At 46.1% G+C, this 26,144-nt stretch overlaps 2 protein-coding genes across 2 annotated transcripts; one reads left to right on the top strand and one right to left on the bottom strand.

Annotated features, from left to right (window-relative positions):
• Positions 1–371: 371 nt before the first annotated feature.
• LOC140123023 (vomeronasal type-2 receptor 26-like) lies at positions 372–12,594 on the top strand. The gene is made up of 4 exons (XM_072144274.1): positions 372–463; positions 2,328–2,472; positions 2,923–3,118; positions 11,389–12,594. Exons 1-4 carry the CDS (start codon positions 372–374, stop codon positions 12,294–12,296), a joined length of 1,341 nt encoding a protein of 446 aa, XP_072000375.1. The 3' UTR covers positions 12,297–12,594.
• Positions 12,595–16,032: 3,438 nt separating this feature from the next.
• LOC140123022 (olfactory receptor 2K2-like) lies at positions 16,033–16,899 on the bottom strand. The gene has a single exon (XM_072144273.1). The coding sequence runs from the start codon at positions 16,897–16,899 to the stop codon at positions 16,033–16,035; it is 867 nt and encodes a 288-aa protein (XP_072000374.1).
• Positions 16,900–26,144: the final 9,245 nt, after the last annotated feature.

Here is a 26,144-nt window from a genome sequence, read left to right as displayed (position 1 = left end):
CCCAGTAGTATACAGCCACCCCAGCCTGCCCCCAGTAGTATACAGCCACCCCAGCCTGCCCCCAGTAGTATACAGCCAGCCCAGCCTGCCCCCAGTAGTATACAGCCAGCCCAGCCTGCCCCCAGTAGTATACAGCCAGCCCAGCCTGCCCCCAGTAGTATACAGCCAGCCCAGCCTGCCCCCAGTAGTATACAGCCTGGCCCGAATTAAAAAAAAAAAAAATTATATACTCATCCTCCGGTGGACCCGATGCGCAGCGCTGCTCCCCCGATGTCTGGGCCGGTCCTCTTCTGGCTTCCGCGCCCGTCTTCTGTCTTCTTTAACATCGTGCTGAGCGCCGCCATTGTTCTCTCATGGTGACGCCCGGCAAGATGTTGCAGAAGACAGAAGACAGGCACGGAAGCCAGAAGAGGAGCCGTGATGACATCGGGGAAGTAGCGCTGTGCGTCGGGGCCACTGGACGGTGAGTATATAAGTTTATTATTTTTTAAGTCCATTTTTTAAGTCCATTGACTCGTGTATAAGCCGAGGGGACGTTTTTCAGCACATTTTTTGTGCTGAAAAACTCGGCTTATACACGAGTATATACGGTAAGTAAGGATAGTCTGAAAAAAGAATTTGTTTAAAAACAATCAATCCTGGTTAAAAACAAACATTGTGGACTATAAAGAAGCTGAAACAAAAACGGAAAGAAAAAGCATATGTGTTGCAGTGAATTTTTGAACGCTGCATACATGACTGCGTAGATTTATGCTACATAATGATACAAAAGTTCTTTTTTTTATGTTAAGACCTAAAGGATGACATGAATCCAGTGTAAAAATCCAGAAGGCTTCCCGGTTATGTAATAAAGCATTAAGGTTACCTCCTCTTAATGGTTTAGCGATTTTTTCTATCGCATAATCTCGGAGACATTCCGTTTTTGCATAATGTAACTGTAAGAAATGCTTTGATGCTCCTGAAAGGTTCCTATTTGTTGGGTTCTTAATGTCATTGAGATGTTCTAAGAACCTAATTTTTAGTTTCCGTGAAGTTTGACCAATGTACATTAAATTGCACTCAATGCAATGAATAATATAAATAACATGATTAGAGTTGCAATTGATGTGACTTTTAATGGAGAACTCTTCAGTGCCCTCGCTGTTTGTGAAGGAGGTTTTCTTTTGTACATATCCACATGTAATGCAGCGTGTGGCTCCACATTTGTAGAAGCCCGAATGGGAGAGCCACGTGCGTGCCCCAGGTGTAGATTGATACAAGGAAGGTGAAATAAAATTTGGACACAATCCTGCAACCATCTGTCAAAACCTTTTCTAGAATAGGTGTTTCTGGATGATATGTGAAATCTCACGAAATTGGGGGCTATATATTAAGACCAATGTTGGTTTGTTGTTTTTAGAGTTATTCGATTTGTTTGAAGGACAAGGATTAACCCCTAGAGGCACCTAGATGTTATACTACGTCCTGGTGAGAGCTTCATTAGCGCACCAGGACGCACTATAACGTCCTCTCTCCCGGAGCGCACTGTAGCTACACACAGTGCCCGGGACCTGGGAGGTCAGCTGGGACGTATAGCTGACCTCCCAAGCTTGCCGACAATGGACCGTTCCTATTGGTCCATTGTCCACGATCGCTGTGACAGCCGGTTCTATACGGAACCGTCTGTCACAGCATCGGAGCCGGCATCGGAGGTTCCCGGTCTCACTGTCTGTACAGACAGTGTCCGGGAACGGGGAGATTGGCTGTCATGGACAGCCTGCACTCCCCTGTCACCGGCAATGGACCGCTGCTGTGGGTCCACTGCCGACGATCGCTGTGACAGGCGGTTCTGCACAGAACCGCCTGTCACAGCAGTGTTACATGCAGATTGCCGGTGCCTAGGATCGCTGTCTGCATAGACAGCGACCGGGCACCGGAGATTCTTGACCCCAGACATGTGACCAGCGATGGACCAATAGATGTGGTCCATCGCTGGCTATCACTGTGATTGGTGGATCAGATCGAACCCACCAATCACAGTGAAGCAGGGTCACAGGCGGGCACAGTATCTGTGCTGACAGGCTCTGATCTCTCTGTTGGTTGAGAGAATTTGGAGAGATCAGAGCCTGTCAGAGAATCGTCTGCCCCTCACACAGTGAAATCACCCCATAAACCCCTAATCGCCCTTCTTTGTGCCCCCAGCACCTGACCCCTTCACCTCCCATTCATAAGGGAGAGTTCTCTTTCTTTTTTTTTTTTTTTCAAAATCTCTGTCAGTCCATTAGTTAGTCAGCGTTAGTGTTAAAAAAAAAATAATAAAAAAATAATTGTTGTGTCGTGTTTCGTAGTAAAATGGCAGTGAGGATGTACTCCGCTGAGGAAGCGTACGCCATGCTTGCCTCAGATACTGAAAGTGCCAGTGAGGGAGAACCTGAGTTTTTTTGTGATTCCTCCTCCAGCGATTCAGGAGAACCCCCTCGTAGTCGTAGGAGAGTTAGTGCTCAGGTTCTGCCTGAGGATTTAGATTGGGAACCCCTAACAGATTACACCCCCCAAATTCCGTCATTTACTGCAGTAGCAGGGATTAAGGTCCCTACTGAAGGGCTCTCTGCCCTCGTTTTTTTCGAATTAATTTTTACGGACAATTTGGTCCAATTAATGGTAGAACAAACCAATATATATGCTGAAGAATTTATACGGGCAAATCCATCTTCTTTTTATGCCAGGCCTTATAGGTGGCACCCTACAAACTGTGGGGAAATGTTAAAGTATTGGGGCCTTGTTTTAAATATGGGCCTTACAAAAAAGCCTAAAATAAGATCCTATTGGTCCACGGATGTTCTGTACTACTGCCCGCTGTACCACACAATAATGTCCAGGCCCCGATTCGAAGCTATACAAAAATTTCTTCATTTTGCGGATAATTCCTTATGCCTACCCCAGGATGACCCAAACTATGATCGACTTTTTAAAATACGCCCCGTTCTAACATTTTTAGAAGAAAAATTTTCAGCTGTCTACACCCCTCAAAGGGAAATCTCAGTAGATGAGTCCCTAATGAGCTTCAAGGGGAGAGTTAAATTCCGACAGTATCTGCCTAATAAGCGAGCCAGATACGGAATAAAATTATATAAATTGTGTGAGGCAGAGACAGGATACACATTTTCATTCCGTGTATATGAGGGCAAAGACAGGACAATACAGCCCCCAGAATGTCCACCACACATTGGCACAAATGGAAAAATTGTGTGGGACCTTATATTCCCACTACTTAATCAGGGGTACCACTTATATACCGACAATTGGTATTCAAGCGTTCCCCTGTTTAAATGCCTCATGGACAAAATTACAATGGCCTGTGGGACAGTGCGAAAAAATCATAAACCCCTTCCCAAAACTTTTGTTAGTCAAACGCTGAGAGCTGGCGAAAGCAGAGCAGTGCAAAATGAGGGGGTGCAAAAAAGAGGTGATGATGCTGACAACAGTTCATGATGCCAGCTGTACCCCTGTCACCCTGCGTGGCACTTCCACCACCATCCAGAAGCCTGTATGTATACAGGATTATAATAAATTTATGGGGGGGGGTTGATTTAAATGACCAGATTTTGAAGCCCTACACAGCGACTAGAAGAAACCGAATCTGGTACAAAAAACTAGCAATCCACCTTGTACAGATGGCAATGTACAACTCCTTTGTCCTTTTCAGACAGGCCGTCCACCAGGGTAAATACTTAGAGTACCAGGAGAATATCATCAAATCACTCCTCCTGGGTGAAGGGGAAGGGGAAAGCTCTGCCTCATCTATAAATGTTCCCCGAATAGTACCAGGGCAACATTTTCCGTCTGTGGTGCCACCAACAGAGAAAAAGCGAAACGCCCAAAAAAGATGCCGTGTGTGCACAAAGAATGGTATCCGCAAGGATACCATATACCAGTGGTGGCGAACCTATGGCACGGGTGCCAGAGGTGGCACTCAGTGCCCTTTCTGCAGGCACTCAGGCCATCAGAGTTCACCAAACACTGAATCTTCCTACAGTCCCAGGCAACTTAAGAGATGCTGCTCTAAGCGCTAGCTATTTTAAAGTGACACTTTATTGGCTGTTTGGAACTGCGGGAAAAGTGAGAAGGTGATGACAGAACTGCATTATCTTTGTAGGTCCTCCTGCTGGACCCACCATTCTTCCTGTACAGAGAGGCCATGGAGAGAAGCTACAATGGTAGTTTGAATTTGCCCTCCTCTTGTCAACTGTACTGTTGGCCTTAGGGGGTTGATACAATTGAAAGATGTGGAAGAACAGGGAGCATTAAGTTACTGTATAAAATTCCATGTTGGCACTTCACGGTAAAAAAGTGGATTTTGGTTGAAGTTTGGGCACTCTGTCTCTAAAAGGTTCGCCATCACTGCCATATACCAATGTGACACATGTCCTTCCAAACCTGGGCTGTGTATGAAGGATTGCTTCCGAATCTACCACACAGCCCTGGAAGTGTCATTTGGAAAAATCCCATCAATGCCATTCTGTTATTTGCCCATTTTTTTTATTTTGCCCATTTTTTAATTTTTATAACAAAACTAAAAGCATCATTATACCCTTAGATGAATACCTAATGATGTTATCTGCACATTTATAGGCCTATGCCAGTGCTGCCCAAAAATTACAAATCCGATGCCACACATAAGATACAGCCTGATAAATGTTACAAAGTATTGGTTCATTTTTATGCGCAGGTCAGTGTCTGAAAAAGTGTCTTATGAATTTAACATTTGTGGAAAAATGAAAAGCTAAAATTTAACCTCGGCTTTTCACTAAATTCTACATAAGTGACCAAGATCAAATTTTATCACTTTCAAAAAGGGATCACATGTTGGGGGCTTTCACTGTACCTTTGGGTATGTGCAAAAATAACATGACTCCGAGATATTTCAGCCAAAACTAAACTTCAAAAATAGCATTCCCTCCATTCTGAACCTTGCTATTTCACTAAAAGCAATTTACAACCACATTTGGAGTATTGCCATACTCAGGAGAAATTGTGTGGCATGATTCAGGGTTCTTTTCTACCTTTAACTGCTTTTAAAAATGACATTTAGCTACTTCACCCCTTGTAAAAATGGAATTTCAGGAGCTAAAGTGACATTTGCTTGAACAAATTCTAATTCTTCATTTCCACAGTCATATGCTAATGAATACTGTAAAACTTGACCTGTAGAGTCAAACCATTAACTAAATGCCTTGATATATTCCTTGAGGGGTGTAGTTTCCAAAATGGGGTCACTTTGGGGGTTTATCACTGTTACAGTACTCCAGGAGCTATTCAAACATGACATAGGGCAGTGATGGCAAACCTTTTAGAGGCCGAGTGCCCAAACTACAACAAAGACCCGCTTATTTATCGCAAAGTGCCAACACAGAAATTTAATTTGTGATTTATACTCCCTTCTCTGTCACAGTTTTCATTGATACCAGCCCCTGAGGACACCAATAAAGCAGAAAATAGTCCCAGGTACAGCTGTCACTTTAAAATAGCTCTGTGCACAGCAAGTCCTGGGCTGTCTGGGACTGCAGGAAGATACCTGGAGTCATCTCTGGTAATGGCCTGAGTGCCCACAGAAAGGGCTCCGAGTGCCACCTCTGGCACCAGTGCCATAGGTTAGCCATCACTGACATAGGGCATGAAAATGATTTCATCAAAATCTGCTCTCCAAAAGCCCTAAAGCCTTGTTCTCTTTCCAACTCCTGCCATATACCCCTACAGCAACTTACAACCACATATGGGGTATTGCCGTATTCAGAAGAAATTGTGTGACAAAATTTGGGGTGCTTCTCTACCTCAAACTGCTTTTAAAAATGACATTTTGGGGGCTAAAATGAGATTTTCTTGAAAAAATTGTAAATTTTCATTTTCACAGTCCTATGTTAATAAATTCTGTGAAACGCCTGTAGGGTCAAGCCATTCACTTTACCCCTTGATATATTCCTTGAGGGGTGTAGTTTCCAAAATGAGTCATTTTGTCAGGGGTTTCTACTGTTCTGACACCTCAGGGGATCTACAAAAGCAACATGACACGTGAATGCTTTTTCATAAAATGCTGCTCTCCTTCTGCCCTCCTTCTGCTTTGTGCCCTGGCATGTGCCCAAAAACCAGTTCACATCTACATGTGGGATATTTTCTTACTCAGGAGAAATCACATAACATAATTTAGGATGCATTTACTCTTTTACTCTTGTAAATTTAAATTTTTTGGAACTAATTAAACCTGTTATAGAAAAAATATTATAATTTCTTAACTTTACCTCTTTTTTATTTGAATTCCTGTGAGGTGCTTAAAGGGTTAACAGACACCCTTATACCCGTTTTGAGTTGTTGAAGAGGTGCAGTTTATAAATGGGGTGAATAAATGGGGTTTCTAATGTATATGCCTTCAAAAAAACACTTTAGATATGTACTGGTTCCAGAAAAACTTGGTTTTGGAAATTTTCTCTTATTTTGGAAAATTGTTGTTATATTTTTAAGCCTTCTCAAATCCTAAAAAAGTGAAAGAACTCTGTCAAAATGATGAAAACATAAATTAGAGATATGGTAAATGTTGGATATAAACTTTTTTGTGAAGTAAAATGATTTATTTGGCAAGCCAAAAATTTTAAACTATGAAAATTGAAAATTTTTCAAATTTTTTGCCAAATTTTGGTTTTTTAAAAAAAAAACTACAATACATATTGGCAGACAAACACCACTAACATGATGTACAATATGTCACAAAAAAACAATCTCAAAATCACATAGATAAGTTGAAGTGTTCCAATTTTATAACCATATAAACTGACACAGGGCAGATTTGAAAAATGGGTCTGCGTCCTTAAGGCCAAAATAGGCTGAGTTCCCTAGGGGTTAATTAAGGTGTTTCTATCTTTTTTGTTTACAATACTGTCAGCACATTTCGGTGTCCACTTGGGGTAACCCCTTTGTGAAAGTCTATCCTGGATATTGTCGATCTCATGGGCAAATGCCAGTTCAGTGCTACAATTTCTTTTTGCTCTGGTGAATTCACCAATTGGTATACTTTTGATTGTATGTGGAGGGTGCTGCGATTTAGCGTGTAAAATGGTATTGCCACTAGTCGGCTTGCGAAAGGTAGAGGTATTGACAGTATTGTTATCATCAATGGTGAAACAGAGATCCAAAAACACTATATTAGTGGGGTGTGTGAAGGATGTAAACCTCAAATTACAGGAATTGTCATTGAGATAATCCATAAAGAGTGGTATGGCAGGTTCTGGTCCTTTCCAGACAATCGATGTGCCATCAATGAACCTGCCATACCACTCCAGGCAATCCATGAAGGGGTTGGTGTCACCGTAAATGTCTCCTCCCACCATGACATGGTTAAATTTGCTAGCGATGGTGAAAACTTTTTTTTCTGAGGAAGGAGACTGGCGATCATTGGGAAACTAGGGGTGCACCGTGCCAGCTCAGATCCGATAGGGGCGAGTGTTGGGGTGGGTACCTGAACAAAACTTTTATGTTCTTAGATACATCTGGATGATTGCCCTTTAAGGATGCATAGTGAGATTCAGCTCAGACATAAGCCTTAAAGGATTTTTCCATTGATTCCCTGAGAATCCTGGGAAATGTAAATCTGAAAACAAGTTTGGAAAGAACTATAAAAGGGCAGTGCACAGCGTCATTGATAAGCACATAATCTATAAAAGGGGTTGGCCATTTTATAATAGATATTGACCATTCAACAAGTGGATTTGGTACAAGTACCTTTGCCCTCCATCGTGTCTGACCTTCATCCCGTTCATCCACAGTACAGCACGCAGCACTGCAGGCTTCTGTTTATCTATGGAGGTTGGGGGTGTCGTCCTGACCACAGCCTCGTGCTTACTATAGCATGAGTTATAGACACTAGCAGGCGCAAGGCTGTAGATGGGCAGCATCACCGACGGGGAATAGTGGAGCTGCAGCTGAAGAGGAGCAGAGATAAGGGCCGAAACCTCTTCCCCAGCCGTACATGACAAAATTTTTACTGTTTGACAACACCTTTAACTCTCTGTCATTTGCTGGCAAAAACCATCCACACCCCAGGTGCTTATCCATCCACACCCCAGGTGCTTATCCATCCACACCCCAGGTGCTTAGCCATCCACACCCCAGGTGCTTAGCCATCCACAACCCAGGTGCTTAGCCATCCACAACCCAGGTGCTTAGCCATCCACACCCCAGGTGCTTAGCCATCCACACCCCAGGTGCTTAGCCATCCACAACCCAGGTGCTTAGCCACCCACACCCCAGGTGCTTTGCCATCCACACCCCAGGTGCTTAGCCATCCACACCCCAGGTGCTTAGCCATCCACACCCCAGGTGCTTTGCCATCCACACCCCAGGTGCTTAGCCATCCACACCCCAGGTGCTTAGCCATCCACAACCTAGGTGCTTAGCCATCCACACCCCAGGTGCTTAGCCATCCACACCCCGGTGCTTAGCCATCCACACCCCAGGTACTTAGCCAACCACAACCTAGGTGTTCAGCCATCCACAACCCAGGTGCTTAGCTATCCATACCCCGGTGCTTAGCCATCCACACCCCAGGTGCTTAGCCATCCACAACCCAGGTGCTAAGCCATCCACACCCCGGTGCTTAGTCATCCACACCTCAGTGGTTAGCGATCCACACTCCAGGTGCTTAGCCATCCACACCCCAGGTGCTTAGCCATCCACACCCCAGGTGCTTAGCCATCCACAACCCAGGTGCTTAGCCATCCATACCCCGGTGCTTAGCCATCCACACCCCAGGTGCTTAGCCATCCACAACCCAGGTGCTTAGCCATCCACACCCCGGTGCTTAGCCATCCACACCTCAGTGGTTAGCGATCCACACTCCAGGTGCTTAGCCATCCACAACCCAGGTGCTTAGCCATCCATACCCCGGTGCTTAGCCATCCACACCCCAGGTGCTTAGCCATCCACAACCCAGGTGCTTAGCCATCCACACCCCAGGTGCTTAGCCATCCACAACCCAGGTGCTTAGCCATCCATACCCCGGTGCTTAGCCATCCACACCTCAGTGGTTAGCGATCCACACTCCAGATGCTTAGCCATCCACACCCCAGGTGCTTAGCCATCCACACCCCGGTGCTTAGCCATCCACACCCCAGGTGCTTAGCCATCCACAACCCAGGTGCTTAGCCATCCATACCCTGGTGCTTAGCCATCCACACCCCAGGTGCTTAGCCATCCACAAACCAGGTGCTTAACCATCCAAACCCCGGTGCTTAGCCATCCACACCTCAGTGGTTAGCGATCCACACTCCAGGTGCTTAGCCATCCACACCCCAGGTGCTTAGCCATCCACACCCCAGGTGCTTAGCCATCCACAACCCAGGTGCTTAGCCATCCATACCCCGGTGCTTAGCCATCCACACCCCAGGTGCTTAGCCATCCACAACCCAGGTGCTTAGCCATCCACACCCCGGTGCTTAGCCATCCACACCTCAGTGGTTAGCGATCCACACTCCAGGTGCTTAGCCATCCACACCCCAGGTGCTTAGCCATCCACAACCCAGGTGCTTAGCCATCCATACCCCGGTGCTTAGCCATCCACACCCCAGGTGCTTAGCCATCCACACCCCAGGTGCTTAGCCATCCACACCCCGGTGCTTAGCCATCCACACCCCAGGTGCTTAGCCATCCACAACCCAGGTGCTTAGCCATCCATACCCCGGTGCTTAGCCATCCACACCCCAGGTGCTTAGCCATCCACAACCTAGGTGCTTAGCCATCCACACCCCGGTGCTTAGCTATCCATACCCCAGGTGCTTAGCCATCCACAACCCAGGTGCTTAGCCATCCACAACCCAGGTGCTTAGCCATCCACAACCCAGGTGCTTAGCCATCCATACCCCGGTGCTTAGCCATCCACACCCCAGGTGCTTAGCCATCCAAACCCCAGGTGCTTAGCCATCCACACCCCAGTGCTTAGCCATCCACACCCCAGGTGCTTAGCCATCCACAACCCAGGTGCTTAGCCATCCATACCCCGGTGCTTAGCTATCCACACCCCAGGTGCTTAGCCATCCACAACCCAGGTGCTTAGCCATCCACACCCCAGGTGCTTAGCCATCCACAACCCAGGTGCTTAGCCATCCATACCCCGGTGCTTAGCCATCCACACCCCAGGTACTTAGCCATCCACAACCCAGGTGCTTAGCCATCCATACCCCGGTGCTTAGCCATCCACACCTCAGTGGTTAGCGATCCACACTCCAGGTGCTTAGCCATCCACACCCCAGGTGGTTAGCGATCCACACTCCAGGTGCTTAGCCATCCACACCCCAGGTGCTTAGCCATCCACACCCCGGTGCTTAGCCATCCACACCCCAGGTGCTTAGCCATCCACAACCCAGGTGCTTAGCCATCCATACCCCGGTGCTTAGCCATCCACACCCCAGGTGCTTAGCCATCCACAACCCAGGTGCTTAGCCATCCATACCCCGGTGCTTAGCCATCCACACCCCAGGTGCTTAGCCATCCACAACCCAGGTGCTCAGCCATCCACACCCCGGTGCTTAGCCATCCACACCTCAGTGGTTAGCGATCCACACTCCAGGTGCTTAGCCATCCACACCCCAGGTGCTTAGCCATCCACACCCCAGGTGCTTAGCCATCCACACCCCGGTGCTTAGCCATCCACACCCCAGGTGCTTAGCCATCCACACCCCAGGTGCTTAGCCATCCCCACCCCAGGTGCTTAGCCATCCACACCTCGATGGTTAGCCATCCACACTCCAGGTGCTTAGCCATCCACACCCCAGGTGCTTAGTCATCCACACCCCTTTACCTGAAGTTCTGCAGCTCTTTACTGAGACAGGTAGATAGATAGGCCGAGTATTTGTCCCTAGCAGCCTGGCCGCATCTGGTGAGGGGTTAATGGGGGTTGTATATTGTAAATCCATGGAGGGTTTTATATAGTACAACCATGACAGGGCTGTTTGGAAATGATTAACTAGGGAAAATTTTAGTTAGTATCTAAATTTTTCCTGCCATCAAATATGCTCACTGTAAAGGTGCCCAACAGTGGCTCTGCTGCCCCGGGGCTACTGAGACCTGGAGCCGAGCTTCATTCCTCCTGCATTGTGTGGTAGTGTGTATATATGAATAATGAAATACTGGATGAGGTATTACATTTTTTATTCATGTAATTTCTTCTCATCCTCCTTATTACCTCTTTTCTTCTTCCATTTCTCTTCCTCCTTTTCTTCTGTGTTATATTCTCTTCATCTACCTCCACTCAATCCTTCTTCTCCTGGTAGTTCTATATGTTTATATCAGACTATACATAACTATAGAATAATTGCTTTGTCCAGTCCTTCTGACCCGAGTGACTACACGATTCTCTATCTACAGATTCCCGAATCTGCTGGAAATGTTCCACTTCTGAAAACTCAAATCTTCTGAGAACCGACTGTGTCCCCAAAGAAGTGACTTTTCTATCATATGGAGATGATTTAGGGTTAATCTTGACAAGCTTCTCTTTCCTGTTCTTTATCATGACCAGCGTGGTCTTGGGAATTTTTTGGAAATATCGAGAAACCCCAATAATAAAAGCCAACAACCGGCACCTCAGCTACATCCTCCTGGTCTCCATCGCTCTCTGCTTCATGTGCCCGATGCTGTTCATAGGTCGGCCATCGCGGGTACTTTGCCTCCTCAGACAGGCGGCCTTTGGAGTTGTCTTCACAGTCTCAATCTCTTCCATTTTGGCTAAAACCCTAACGGTTATCATTGCTTTCAAGGCTACACAGCCGGGGGGAAAGATTAAGAGATTCTTGGGTACGAGGCTTTCTATAACATTGGTCTTCTTCTGCTCAATGGGGAAAATACTGTTATCAGTTACATGGATCGTGTTTTATCCTCCGTATCTAGATATAGACACTGACATGGACACCATTCTGCTGTTGTGTAATGAAGGGTCATCCACTTTCTTGGAAATCGGCTACATTGGAATGTTGGCTTTGATTTGTCTATGGGCGGCCTATGTGGCCAAGGATTTCCCAGACCAGTTCAATGAAGCCAAGAACATAAGCTTCAGTATTGTGGTATTCAGCAGCGTGTGGCTGGCATTCGTCCCCACGTATCTCAGCGTGAAGGGGAAGAACATGGTGGCAGTGGAGGTCTTCGCCATCGTGACCTCTAGTGCAGGACTATTGACTTTTATTTTCTTTCCTAAGTGTTATGTCATTTTTAAAAATCCAGAACATTATAGAAGGAGAAAATTATCTGATACATTATTTAGAAACAAAAACTTTTCTTAATTTTCCTATTCATTGGGGACAAGTATCTTTATTTTCCGCTAGTATTTTTCTTTCAGTTCTGCGATTTTTGTAATTTTTGTAACTTTTCACTGCAACTTTGGCTGTTGTTTTCATGTGCACCTTGTGCCTTATGTTCTAGATGTTCAATGCAACTTTTCACTTATGTTTCACCTTTTTTGCTTATTTTAGCAACTTTTTAGGCACAAATCTGCAACTGGTCCAGAAGAATCCTTTTCATGAACTCTGTTTAACATGTAAATTGGAATTATTTCACATGCTTTAAATATTTAAAATTTTGCACTGTCCAGCATTAAAAGCTTGGCTGTTTTTTTTTTAAATTAAATCTATACATTTTTGCATGCACATTGTATTGGTTAACTCTAATGGTTTGGTTACACATGGGGCAAACAAAGGTGTTTTCCTCTTCTCAGCTGTTGTTGCACTTGTTTACACCAGGTGTGACCGTAGCCTCATATGTCGTCATCTCCCTGGGGTGTGGCTAGAGGGCTTAAAAATGCAGGCCATGGCCTCAAATCCAAAATTGACAGTAGTGTCTACACCTTTATATAACCCTCTCTCACAGAGCTCCAGTACCAATATTTAAGCAGAGGCTCCAGCTTCTTAGTTGACCTCAGTTGACCTAATACCAGGTCTGGTTGAATTTCTTTACTTTAGTTTTCGCTGAGAGACTATAGAAAATCTGGTATCTTTATTTATCTTCTAGTTTTAAGCTGTAACCACAGTCCTACATTATAGGAAGTTAGGATGGACAGAGGACTTCTACAGAAGTGGCAGATACAGACCAGCAACCCAATGGGGCACATTAACTAAGAATCCGCTGACCGCGATTCTGTTGGGTTTCCCGACTATTTCTGATTTGCGCTGAATTGTCCCAGGTTTTTGATGCACGCGATCGGTTTGTGGCGCATCGGCTTTCATGCAACACAAATGGGGGGGGGGGGCGTCGGAACACCCGACTGATTCGGACAAACCGCAGAATTTAAAATTCAAATTGTGTCGCAAGATCAGCACTTACATGCATCGGGAAGAAGAAGGTGCACATACAGGAAATTGGACAGACGATCGTAGTGAATCGCGGCAGCTCCGAACCCTCATTGGATATTCCGGATCGGGGATTGCGACAGGACGGGTAAGTAAATGTGCCCCAATGAGTCAATAGAAATAAATGAATTCTGTCTTGGAGGTGAGTGCACACAGCCCCCCACTTCCTTTCTTTTCCTCCCCTCCCCCAAGGGTTATTTGTAGATCAGCAGACATCAGACCAGTTTTTATTAATCACCCCATGTTTTCCTTTGCACCTTAATAAATAGATGTATCTTTTACGATTTAACTATAAAGGTTATGTTTTATAAGAGAGGGATGTGTGGATAGGAGGGTCTTTGGCTGGTGCCACACATCCCCCCCCCCCACCTATTCGGAGATATTTCCTAAGATTGGAGAGGTGACACAGATTGGGCTTTTGATGTGAAGGACAAAGTTGAAGGTTATGGACATTATTTACAATGTCGTCCATTTTCTCCGTAGATGTTGGACACACTTGGAGCACTGCGTAGGTGTATGTTAGTATTTACACTAGCCAATTTACTTTTTCTCCCGCTTCAGCCAGTTCTTTGCCGTTATCAAGTGTTAATACATTTTGGAGTCATTTTTCCTGAGTCAGGACTTTTGTGCTTGTCTTTTCTTGAGTTTCTTGGTTTTGGACTTGTTTGATTTATTTAAGAGGTTGATCTATCAGGCAATGAAGTCTGTGGGGATTTTTGGACTTTTTAATGAAAAGTTGCACAAAAGTCTCAAACTCTCCTGCGACCTCTTCTAAAGTTTTTGTTATGTTTCTTAAGGACTGGAGTTTATGTGTAACTTTGTTACCATGATTTGCACCAAAATTGTGAACTTTTGATACGTCCGCATCTGGATTTTCAAGATGATATCAGGCGCATAATCAATCATGATAAACCAGGGACATTACTCAGAGAGCCAGGCATCGGGACGGCGGTATCTTCTTATATTTGTCATCCTTCCTTCTAAAATAAACTTTTAAAATTATTGTAATTTCCAGCAAACACTGCAAACAGAAAGGAGAAAAAAGAACAAAAGTGACTACGGCTTTTTGGGTAACCAATTACCAAAATTTGTTTCTCTAGTTGGTAACTCCCTGTTCTTAGCTAGACATGAAGAGCTGAAGTTCTGTGCAGAGTAGATATAAATTGTTGAGGCTTAGGATGGACAGGGACACTTATTAATAGATCCTGTGTAGAGATGATTGAGTAAACTCGTCCGAGCTTGATACTTGTTCGAGTATTAGCGTACTCAAAACGGATTGTTGCTCGGACGAGTATTTCGTCTGCTCGATAACGAGCTTTCACTTAAGGAAACAGTGAAGAACAGTGAAGAACACAGTGAAAACAGTGAACACAGTGAACACAGGATCATTTAGGTGAAGAACACAGTGAAGAACACATTGCAGATGTTTCCATACATCTGATAACTTATCATAAGACATTAGTGCAGAAAGGTGTTCTTCACAATAGTATGTGAAGAACAATATGTGTGAAGAACACATTGCAGATGTTTAACACGGGTCATTCTCCTTTTTGAAGTTCCATGAATATTCCATTGAATTAAAAAAAATGAAGAAACAGGACTGACTTCCTTATTTCTCGATAAAATGACACATTTTATTGGTCCCCTTGGTCCCCTTGAAAAATGCTCGAGTCTTCCATTGACTTCAATGGGGTTCGTTATTCGAAACGAGCACTCGAGCATCGGGAAAAGTTCCACTCAAGTAACGAGCACCCGAGCATTTTAGTGCTCGCTCATCTCTAATCCTGTGCTAAGACTGTGGTAATCTTATGTTTATTATACATGTCCTACTTCCATCGAAAATCAACTTTTAAAATTATTCTAATGAGCTCTATCAAGTCTACCCTAGCCCATCTGTGATCTGGCATTGCAGTCTGTATCACCTTCAGGGCGGAGGGTGAGACATATAACAGCCTGTAAAGCCAGATCACAGAGGGGCTAAGTACCCCTCATGCTTATTAGAATAATTTTAAGTTGATTTTAGAAGAATGGAGGCCATTGATAACAAATATAAGAAGATTCCACAGTCCCGGTTCCTGGATCCATGGGTAAGTGTCCCTGGTTTATGAGGATGCGTTTTGATACTAGATATCATTTACAGGTCCAAGGAGAAGATAAGTAAGTGGCACTTACCATAGTCTTGTGAAGAGAACTTTATTGATATGATGCTGTACATGAAAGGTGCTTGGCCTGGCGACGGGCCGCTTTGCGTTCAGATAGCACATTCTCAAGCTGTCGATCCTTTGTAGGGGTTATCCGTAGGGGAAAAAACATGTCTGCTTTCCTTTCAAAAACATTGCCTCATCAGATCCCGGTTTCTGCTGATACTGCAACTCAGCTTTATTCATCCCTTTGCAGAGCAGAGTTGCAATTTTAGAAATTCAAATCATAGAATGAATTTAAAAAAATCTTAAAATGTAATTTCTATGCTAGTAGTTGTCTGTCACTGGGTGGTCCCTTATTGTAGAGACGTAAGTGTAAAAGGCTCAGTAGCGTGACTGAAGGGGGTAACCCACCAAACAGAAAGGGAACAAAAGTGACCAATAACCCAACTTAGTTTCTCTAGGTAGTAACTACCTGTTCTTAGCTATAAATACATTGTTGAGGCCTCAGACTTGTTCTTTTAGTGAAGTTCTCATGAAATAGTTCTCGGCAGGCTATAGCGATACACTATTTTTTTGAAGGCCTCTTTAACATCACTGTTCCTCAAGCTGTAAATCAAAGGGTTTAAGGTTGGAGTCATGATCCCGTACATGAGCGAAATATATTTCAACTGATAAGAATTTGTCTTTGCCTGTCCCATGTACATGGTCATACTCGCCCCGTAAAACATAATAACCACAGTGAGGTGGGAAGCGCATGTGGAGAACATTTTACCTCTTCCATCTTTGGACCGAATTTTTAAAATAGCCCAAATTATACAAATGTATGAAGCAGTGATACAAAGAAATGGGGCTAAAAGGGTGAACAAACTAGCAAAAAATATCATAGTCTTGTAGAAGGAGAGGTCACCACAAGCCAGCTCCAGAAGAGCCAAGATCTCACACACAAAATGGTCCAACTTATTTCTTCTGCAGAACACAAGGGGCCTCAAAATGGTGGGAAGCGTTGAAAAGATAAAACTTCCTGACCACATTACGACTGCCACATTCCTACAGACCTTCTTGTTCATAATGGTTGCGTAATACAAAGGGAAGCAGATGGCAATGTATCGGTCGTAGGCCATCACAGCCAGAAGAATACATTCAGTTTCTCCAAGGAATAGTCCAAGGTTCATCTGCACCAAACACCCAATGATGGAAATTCTCCTTATTTTAGAAAAAATAGCTAGTAAGACCTTTGGAAGAGAACTTGATGAATAGCAGAGGTCCAAGAAGGATAAATTAACAAGGAAAAAGTACATAGGACTGTGTAAGCGAGGACTGACCACAACCATACAAATCAGGAAACTATTGCCCAGAATGGTCAGTATGTAGAGTAGTAAGAAAAAGATGAATATCATGATACATGTCTTCAAGTTTTCTGGAAATCCAGTCAAGATAAACTCAGTCGGAAATGTTTGATTCCAAACTTCCATTTTATTATTTTCAGAAGTTAAAAAGATTTGATGGATTCATCTGATTGTGCTGGCATTTCATTTAAATAAGTTTTTTATGGCACTGGGACACATTTATCTGGTCCTTGCGCCAGTTTTTAGTCGGACCTTGCACGTTCTGCCCATAAAGTGGGTGTTCCGGTGCTCAGTGGGACGGTGCGTCAGATTTAACATGCAAAATTTGACAGAAGTGTGTGGAACGCTACATGTTAAAGGTGCACCAAATTTTGAGTCATCATGTCAAACAACTCCTTACCCCAGCAGTTGGGTGGTTGGCTTTGCTGTGTAGACTTAGACAGGTTTGGACTGAAATGATAATTTTACTGTTCTTCTGGAAGGAAGATGGATATATAATACTACACACTATACGCAGCCATTCAGCTTCTAGTCACTGGCGGAGGGGGCTGGGTCCTTCATTAGGAGACTGAAAACCTTGCTGTCAGAATAGACTACACAGGTCCGAGCTATGAATGTTTCCATGTGGCTCATCAAAGAAATATTTAAGACAAATTTTAATGTTTTAAGAATATTAGCACTTTATGGAGGTATATTTTAGGCTTCCATGGATATATGACCCATGAAGTCCCTGATTGACTTCATTGATGAGCATACATGTTGGCATCAATGCAGAAGAGCGTAGGGGAACCACATGTCCTGCTGCTGTCCTGTCTCTACAGACGAACATGAATCTCAGGCCCTTAGATTTCTGAGATGTTCGATGACCTAATGGGCCATCTTTTTGGCACATAGGACGCTCCTTGGAGGTTTTTCCAATTTCTTAAACTTTCTTATTTTAGACACTCCAGTTTTCAGTTTGGGTCGACCAGTCTACAAATCACCGGCCAGGTCAATGCCAAAAACCACTTAGCGCAAGACATGTGTAATCTGATCTGGACTTCTACTTCTGGAGGAGTAACACTATTTCATGGACCTGCAGTTATTCTTTGGAATTGCCAGGTTCTTAGTTATCACTTGTTGACAAAAGTCTCTCAATTCAAATATATTAAAAAGTTGAGTTACTTCAAACAACGGAAAATCAAAACCCAACGAGGCAAATACGGAATGCTCCAGAGTAAGGGAGGAGCCAAATCCAGCAATCAGAATAAATCCCTGGATCATAATAATAACTTATAATATAATTCAATTCATTTAAGATATCTAGACCGATCTTGGAGGATCAATGGACGCTGACGCTAAAAACATCCAACATTTCTATCTCCGAATAAAATTCTCTTTTGTTCTCTGTTGTAAGAAAGATAAAGTTATGAAGGCATCTGGACCCAGGCCTTATCTCCGTTTCCCTCCATACGCTCTTTAATATTTGTCCATTGTGGAATCCACCTTCACCTTCTTCAGAATTCACTCTGGGTCCCTAAGACATGGCCAGAATACAGCGGTGTCCATGCAGATAACTAAAGTTCTTGTTGTCTCCAGTCATTTTCTTAATCTGCGCTTAGTCATTGGCTGTGTATTTGTCTAATCTTGTTTTGTCTTTTACTTTTCTAAAGCTTTTCCAACGGCTAGCCTTGTGCTGTGCCTATTCCTATCTGCTGTCCTGACTTGTCCTGATCCTAAGCAAGGTCTGGTCTAGGTCTTTAGTTGTAACATTTACCTCCAAAGGCCTCAATAACATCATCATCTTATTGTTATTTAGTTGTGTCTGGTTCTTTTCTAGAACTGTTACAAGTTTCAGCCTTGGATTGTGTCCTGTCTACCTTCTTACTCCAGTAATTTTTAATGTGTTTTCCAATACAATAAATAAATAAGAAGAACATATGTGAGGGCCGACTCACTTACCCACTAGGGATTATGTCCACAGTTGCAGAGTCTCAAGGTTCGACAATAATGATCCAAGCCGTCTGCTCAGTTGTAGTTTATGACTGTGATATTCACAGGGTGACAGCAGGATGGAAACTGTTACCCAGAGACCAAGGACACAGCCCAGTATATAGACAATGGTTCTACACCACCAGTTGTTTACCTTAACCCCTTGACGCTCTGCACTGTAGCTGTATGGCGCAGAGGTGCGGGGGGGTGTATGAAGAGGGATCACGGGCTGAGTCCTCTTCATACACAGGTGGGGTTTCTTTGCATATTGCAGCAAACCTCCAACACTAATAACTGCGGTTGGTGTTTGCACCGCTCGCGTCTATTAACTCTTCTGATGGCAGTGGGTGGGCACCGCCATCTTGTATCCGATTGTCGCTCCCCCAAACAACATCGGGGGGCGGCAATCGGTTGCTGTGACAAAGGCTATGAGCTGAGGATGTCTGGTTTTTCAAGATTCATTACAATGAGCAGTGGGGCAGATTCATCAAGCTGTCTGAAAGTCAGAATATTCCTAGTTGCCCATGGCAACCAATCACAGCTCCCCTTTAAAATATTCATAAGCACTGGTAAAATGAAAGCTGACCTATGATTGGTTGCCATGGGCAGACTTTCAGACATCTGCCCGATTGTCATGTCATGATTAGAGATGAGCGAACACTAAAATGCTCGGGTACTCGTTATTCGAGACGAACTTTTCCCGATGCTCGAGTGCTCGTCTCGAATAACGAACCCCATTGAAGTCAATGGGAGACTCGAGCATTTTTCAAGGGGACCAAGGCTCTGCACAGGGAAGCTTGGCCAAACACCTGGGAACCTCAGAAAAGGATGGAAACACCACGGAAATGGACAGGAAACAGCAGGGGCAGCATGCATGGATGCCTCTGAGGCTGCATAATCGCACCATTATGCCAAAATTATGGGCAACAGCATGGCCATGACAGAGTGACAGAATGAAGCTAGATAGCATCTAAAACATCCAATAATTGACCCTGACACTATAGGGGACGGCATGCAGAGGCAGCGGCAGCAGGCTAGAGAGTGTCATGGCGACATACCCTAAATGGACTCAGGCTTCAAACCAATGGGTGGCAGAGAGGAACCAAAGGAGGTGAGCAAGAAGCGCTCAAATAATATCGGTACATGATAAAAGTTTGCCAGTATATTTTGTGGATTACACAGCAGGGTGGCGACAAAGTTAACATGGAAGCCATGAAAACAACCCAAAATTCTGCCTGACACAGCTCGTTTGATAAGGGGACGATGTATGGAGGCAGTGAACTAGTAGTAGATTAAAGGTGCTGCAGTTAAAACTATGTTAGTTGGATCTTGGCATGGAGCTGGCGCTCCGCTGCCAGGCGAGCTTTCGCCAATCCAAGCCCCTGTCTCTAGGCTACTCCCCAAACAGCACTTCTAAGAACCTTTTGTATAAGATCAAGTGTAGTAGCGTTCTTATAAGTTTAGGATATGCCGGGTGAGGGGAATGTAAACAGATGCGCAAGAAGCGCTGAAATAATATCCCTAAATGGTAAAAGTTTGCAAGTATATTTTGGGGATTACACAGCAGGGTGGCGACAAAGTTAACAACTTTGATGTGGAATGCCCTGTAATAGCTCTTGGGCGGTGTGCCTTTTATCGCCTAGGCTCAGCAGTTTCAGCACCGCCTGCTGTCGCTTAGCGACAGCACTGCTGCTGTGCCTAGAGCTACCGACTGATGGCGCCATGCCCACGGATGGTAATTCGGAGGAGGAGGAGGTGGAGGAGGGGTGGGAGGAGGTATAGTAGGCCTTTGAGACCTGGACCGAGGTAGGCCCCGCAATTCTCTGCGTCGGCAGTATATGACCAGCCCCAGGGTCAGACTCGGTCCCAGCCTGCACCAAGTTAAGTGTAGTAGCGTTCTTATAAGTTTGGGATATGGCGGGTGAGGTGAATGTAAACAGATGCGCAAGAAGCGCATGATGCGCATGGAGCTGGCGTTCCGCTGCCAGGCGAGCTTTCGCCAATCCAAGCCCCTGTCTCTAGGCTACTCCCCAAACAGCACTTCTAAGAACCTTTTGTATAAGATCAAGTGTAGTAGCGTTCTTATAAGTTTAGGATATGCCGGGTGAGGGGAATGTAAACAGATGCGCAAGAAGCGCTGAAATAATATCCCTAAATGGTAAAAGTTTGCAAGTATATTTTGGGGATTACACAGCAGGGTGGCGACAAAGTTAACAACTTTGATGTGGAATGCCCTGTAATAGCTCTTGGGCGGTGTGCCTTTTATCGCCTAGGCTCAGCAGTTTCAGCACCGCCTGCTGTCGCTTAGCGACGGCACTGCTGCTGTGCCTAGAGCTACCGACTGATGGCGCCATGCCCACGGATGGTAATTCGGAGGAGGAGGAGGTGGAGGAGGGGTGGGAGGAGGTATAGTAGGCCTTTGAGACCTGGACCGAGGTAGGCCCCGCAATTCTCTGCGTCGGCAGTATATGACCAGCCCCAGGGTCAGACTCGGTCCCAGCCTGCACCAAGTTAAGTGTAGTAGCGTTCTTATAAGTTTGGGATATGGCGGGTGAGGTGAATGTAAACAGATGCGCAAGAAGCGCATGATGCGCATGGAGCTGGCGTTCCGCTGCCAGGCGAGCTTTCGCCAATCCAAGCCCCTGTCTCTAGGCTACTCCCCAAACAGCACTTCTAAGAACCTTTTGTATAAGATCAAGTGTAGTAGCGTTCTTATAAGTTTAGGATATGCCGGGTGAGGGGAATGTAAACAGATGCGCAAGAAGCGCTGAAATAATATCCCTAAATGGTAAAAGTTTGCCAGTATATTTTGTGGATAACACAGCAGGGTGGCGACAAAGTTAACAACTTTGATGTGGAATCCATGAAAACAACCCAAATTTCTGCCTGACACACCTCGTTTGATAAAGGGACGATGTATGGAGGCAGCTATATGGACGACTTTTGGAGGTAGCAATGGAGACAACGTGTGGAGGCTGCTATGGAGACAATTTAATTTGGATAGTGCCTGTATGTGGCAGTCCCAAACATTTTTCAAACCAGAGGAGCAGGTAGGTGGCCCTCCAGTAAAATGGGATAGATTGAGTGCCTGTATGTGGCAGTCCCAAAAATGTTTCAAACCAGAGGAGCAGGTAGGTGGCCCTCCAGTAAAATGGAATAGATTGAGTGCCTGTATGTGGCAGTCCCAAAAATTGTTCAAACCAGAGGAGCAGGTAGGTGGCCCTGCAGTAAAATGGAATAGATTGAGTGCCTGTATGTGGCAGTCCCAAAAATTGTTCAAACCAGAGGTGCAGGTAGGTGGCCCTGCAGTAAAATGGAATAGATTGAGTGCCTGTATGTGGCAGTCCCAAAAATGTTTCAAACCAGAGGAGCAGGTAGGTGGCCCTCCAGTAAAATGGGATAGATTGAGTGCCTGTATGTGGCAGTCCCAAAAATGTTTCAAACCAGAGGAGCAGGTAGGTGGCCCTCCAGTAAAATGGAATAGATTGAGTGCCTGTATGTGGCAGTCCCAAAAATTGTTCAAACCAGAGGAGCAGGTAGGTGGCCCTGCAGTAAAATGGAATAGATTGAGTGCCTGTATGTGGCAGTCCCAAAAATTGTTCAAACCAGAGGAGCAGGTAGGTGGCCCTGCAGTAAAATGGAATAGATTGAGTGCCTGTATGTGGCAGTCCCAAAAATGTTTCAAACCAGAGGAGCAGGTAGGTGGCCCTCCAGTAAAATGGGATAGATTGAGTGCCTGTATGTGGCAGTCCCAAAAATGTTTCAAACCAGAGGAGCAGGTAGGTGGCCCTCCAGTAAAATGGAATAGATTGAGTGCCTGTATGTGGCAGTCCCAAAAATTGTTCAAACCAGAGGTGCAGGTAGGTGGCCCTGCAGTAAAATGGAATAGATTGAGTGCCTGTATGTGGCAGTCCCAAAAATGTTTCAAACCAGAGGAGCAGGTAGGTGGCCCTCCAGTAAAATGGGATAGATTGAGTGCCTGTATGTGGCAGTCCCAAAAATGTTTCAAACCAGAGGAGCAGGTAGGTGGCCCTCCAGTAAAATGGGATAGATTGAGTGCCTGTATGTGGCAGTCCCAAAAATGTTTCAAACCAGAGGAGCAGGTAGGTGGCCCTCCAGTAAAATGGAATAGATTGAGTGCCTGTATGTGGCAGTCCCAAAAATTGTTCAAACCAGAGGAGCAGGTAGGTGGCCCTGCAGTAAAATGGAATAGATTGAGTGCCTGTATGTGGCAGTCCCAAAAATTGTTCAAACCAGAGGAGCAGGTAGGTGGCCCTGCAGTAAAATGGAATAGATTGAGTGCCTGTATGTGGCAGTCCCAAAAATGTTTCAAACCAGAGGAGCAGGTAGGTGGCCCTCCAGTAAAATGGGATAGATTGAGTGCCTGTATGTGGCAGTCCCAAAAATTGTTCAAACCAGAGGAGCAGGTAGGTGGCCCTGCAGTAAAATGGAATAGATTGAGTGCCTGTATGTGGCAGTCCCAAAAATTTTTTAAAACAGAGGACCGGGTAGGTGGCCCTCCAGAAAAATGGAATAGATTGAGTGCCTGTATGTGGCACTCACAAAAATTGTTTCAAACAGAGGACCGGGTAGGTGGCCCTCCAGAAAAATTAAATGCATGAAGTACTATAGCAAGAGCCAGTGGGCCCTGTCAAAAAAATAGCCAGTTTCCTCTGCTTTACTGTACAAAGAGGAGGAGAAGGAGGAAAATGAGGAGGAGGAGGAGGAGTGGATCAATTATTCAGGTTGAGCTTCCTTCACCTGGTGGAGATTGGAAATTCTGAGAAATCCAGGCTTTATTCATTTTAATAAGCGTCAGCCTGTCAGCGCTGTCAGTCGACAGGCGTGTACGCTTATCGGTGATGATGCCACCAGCTGCACTGAAAACCCGCTCGGACAAGACGCTAGCGGCAGGGCAGGCAAGAACCTCCAAGGCGTACAGCGCCAGTTCGTGCCACATGTCCAGCTTTGAAACCCAGTAGTTGTAGGGAGCTGTGTGATCATTTAGGACGATGGTATGGTCAGCTACGTACTCCCTCACCATCTTTCTGTAAAGATCAGCCCTACTCTGCCGAGACTGGGGACAGGTGACAGTGTCTTGCTGGGGTGACATAAAGCTGGCAAAAGCCTTGTAAAGCGTACCCTTGCCAGTGCTGGACAAGCTGCCTGCTCGCCTACTCTCCCTCGCTACTTGTCCCGCAGAACTACGCACTCTGCCGCTAGCGCTGTCAGAAGGGAAATACTGTTTCAGCTTGTGCACCAGGGCCTGCTGGTATTCATGCATTCTCACACTCCTTTCCTCTCCAGGGATGAGAGTGGGAAGATTTTGCTTGTACCGTGGGTCCAGGAGAGTGAACACCCAGTAATCGGTGCTGGAATAAATTCTTTGAACGCGAGGGTCACGGGATAGGCAGCCTAGCATGAAATCTGCCATATGCGCCAGAGTACCAACGCGTAAGAATTCACTCCCCTCACTGGCCTGACTGTCCATTTCCTCCTCCTCCAACTCCTCCAACTCCTCTTCTTCTGCCCATACACGCTGAACAGTGAAGGACTCAACAATGGTCCCCTCTTGTGTCTCGCCAACATTCTCCTCCTCTTCCTCCTCATCCTCCTCCACCTCCACCTCCTCCGATATGCGCTGAGAAACAGACCTCAGGGTGCTTTGGCTATCAACAAGGGAATATTCTTCCCCCGTCTCTTGTGACGAGCGCAAAGCTTCCGACTTCATGCTGACCAGAGAGTTTTTCAACAGGCCAAGCAGCGGGATGGTGAGGCTGATGATGGCGGCATCGCCACTGACCATCTGTGTTGACTCCTCAAAGTTACTCAGCACCTGACAGATATCAGACATCCACGTCCACTCCTCATTGTAGACTTGAGGAAGCTGACTGACCTGACTACCAGTTCTGGTGGAAGTTGACATCTGGCAGTCTACAATCGCTCTGCGCTGCTGGTAAACTCTGGATAACATGGTCAGTGTTGAATTCCACCTCGTGGGCACGTCGCACAACAGTCGGTGAGCGGGCAGTTGGAGGCGGCGCTGCGCTGCCCTGAGAGTGGCAGCATCTGGGCTGGACTTCCTGAAATGCGCACAGATGCGGCGCACCTTCGTGAGCAAATCAGACAGATTGGGGTATGTCTTGAGGAAACGCTGCACTATCAGATTTAACACATGGGCCAGGCATGGCACATGTGTCAGTCTGCCGAGTTGCAGAGCCGCCACCAGGTTACGGCCGTTGTCACACACAACCATTCCCGGCTTGAGGTTCAGCGGTGCCAGCCACAGATCAGTCTGCGCCGTGATGCCCTGTAATAGCTCTTGGGCGGTGTGCCTTTTGTCGCCTAGGCTCAGCAGTTTGAGCACCGCCTGCTGTCGCTTAGCGACGGCACTGCTGCTGTGCCTAGAGCTACCGACTGATGGCGCCGTGCCCACGGATGGTAGTTCGGAGGAGGAGGTGGAGGAGGGGTGGGAGGAGGAGGAGGCATAGTAGGCCTGAAACACCTGGACCGAGGTAGGCCCCGCAATCCTCGGCGTCGGCAGTATATGAGCAGCCCCAGGGTCAGACTCGGTCCCAGCCTCCACCAAGTTAACCCAATGTGCCGTCAGCGATATATAGTGGCCCTGCCCGGCAGCACTCGTCCACGTGTCCGTGGTCAGGTGGACCTTGTCAGAAACGGCGTTGGTCAGGGCACGGATGATGTTGTCTGACACGTGCTGGTGCAGGGCTGGGACGGCACATCGGGAAAAGTAGTGGCGGCTGGGGACCGAATACCGAGGGGCGGCCGCCGCCATGAGGTTGCGAAAGGCCTCGGTCTCTACTAGCCTATAGGGCAGCATCTCCAGGCTAAGCAATCTGGAGATGTGCACATTAAGGGCTTGGGCGTGCGGGTGGGTTGCACTATATTTGCGTTTCCGCTCCAGCGTCTGGGGTATGGAGAGCTGAACGCTGGTGGATGCTGTGGAGGATCGTGGAGGCGACGATGGGGTTTTTGTGGCAGGGTCCTGGGCAGGGGGCTGACTAGCAGCTGACACAGGGGAAGGAGCAGTGGTGTGCACGGCCGGAGGTGAACGGGCTTGTTGCCACTGAGTGGGGTGCTTAGCATTCATATGCCTGCGCATACTGGTGGTAGTTAAGCTAGTAGTGGTGGAACCCCTGCTGAGCCTGGTTTGGCAAATGTTGCACACCACAGTCCGTCGGTCATCCGGTGTTTCCTTAAAGAACCTCCACACTTCTGAAGATCTAGCCCTCGCCGCAAGAGCCCTCACCACGGGAGCTTCACTAGTTGACAGTGGCGCTGATGCACCAGCTCTGGCCCTGCCT

The sequence above is a fragment of the Engystomops pustulosus genome, chromosome 3 (assembly GCF_040894005.1).
Source record: "Engystomops pustulosus chromosome 3, aEngPut4.maternal, whole genome shotgun sequence".
Taxonomy (NCBI): Eukaryota; Metazoa; Chordata; class Amphibia; order Anura; family Leptodactylidae; genus Engystomops; species Engystomops pustulosus.
The sequence above is the reverse complement of the archived record's forward strand: the minus strand, read 5'-3'. Positions and strand labels throughout refer to the sequence as shown.

Excerpts from the sequence above, each read along its gene's own strand:
- LOC140123023 (XM_072144274.1), top strand. The coding sequence starts at position 372 with ATGTTGCAGAAGACAGAAGACAGGCACGGAAGCCAGAAGAGGAGCCGT. Across the intron at positions 464-2,327 it reads TGCGTCGGGGCCACTGGACG|TAAAATGGCAGTGAGGATGT; the intron begins GTGAGTATATAA and ends CGTGTTTCGTAG. Across the intron at positions 3,119-11,388 it reads AATAAAATTATATAAATTGT|ATTCCCGAATCTGCTGGAAA; the intron begins GTGAGGCAGAGA and ends CTCTATCTACAG.
- LOC140123022 (XM_072144273.1), bottom strand. The coding sequence starts at position 16,899 with ATGATATTCATCTTTTTCTTACTACTCTACATACTGACCATTCTGGGC.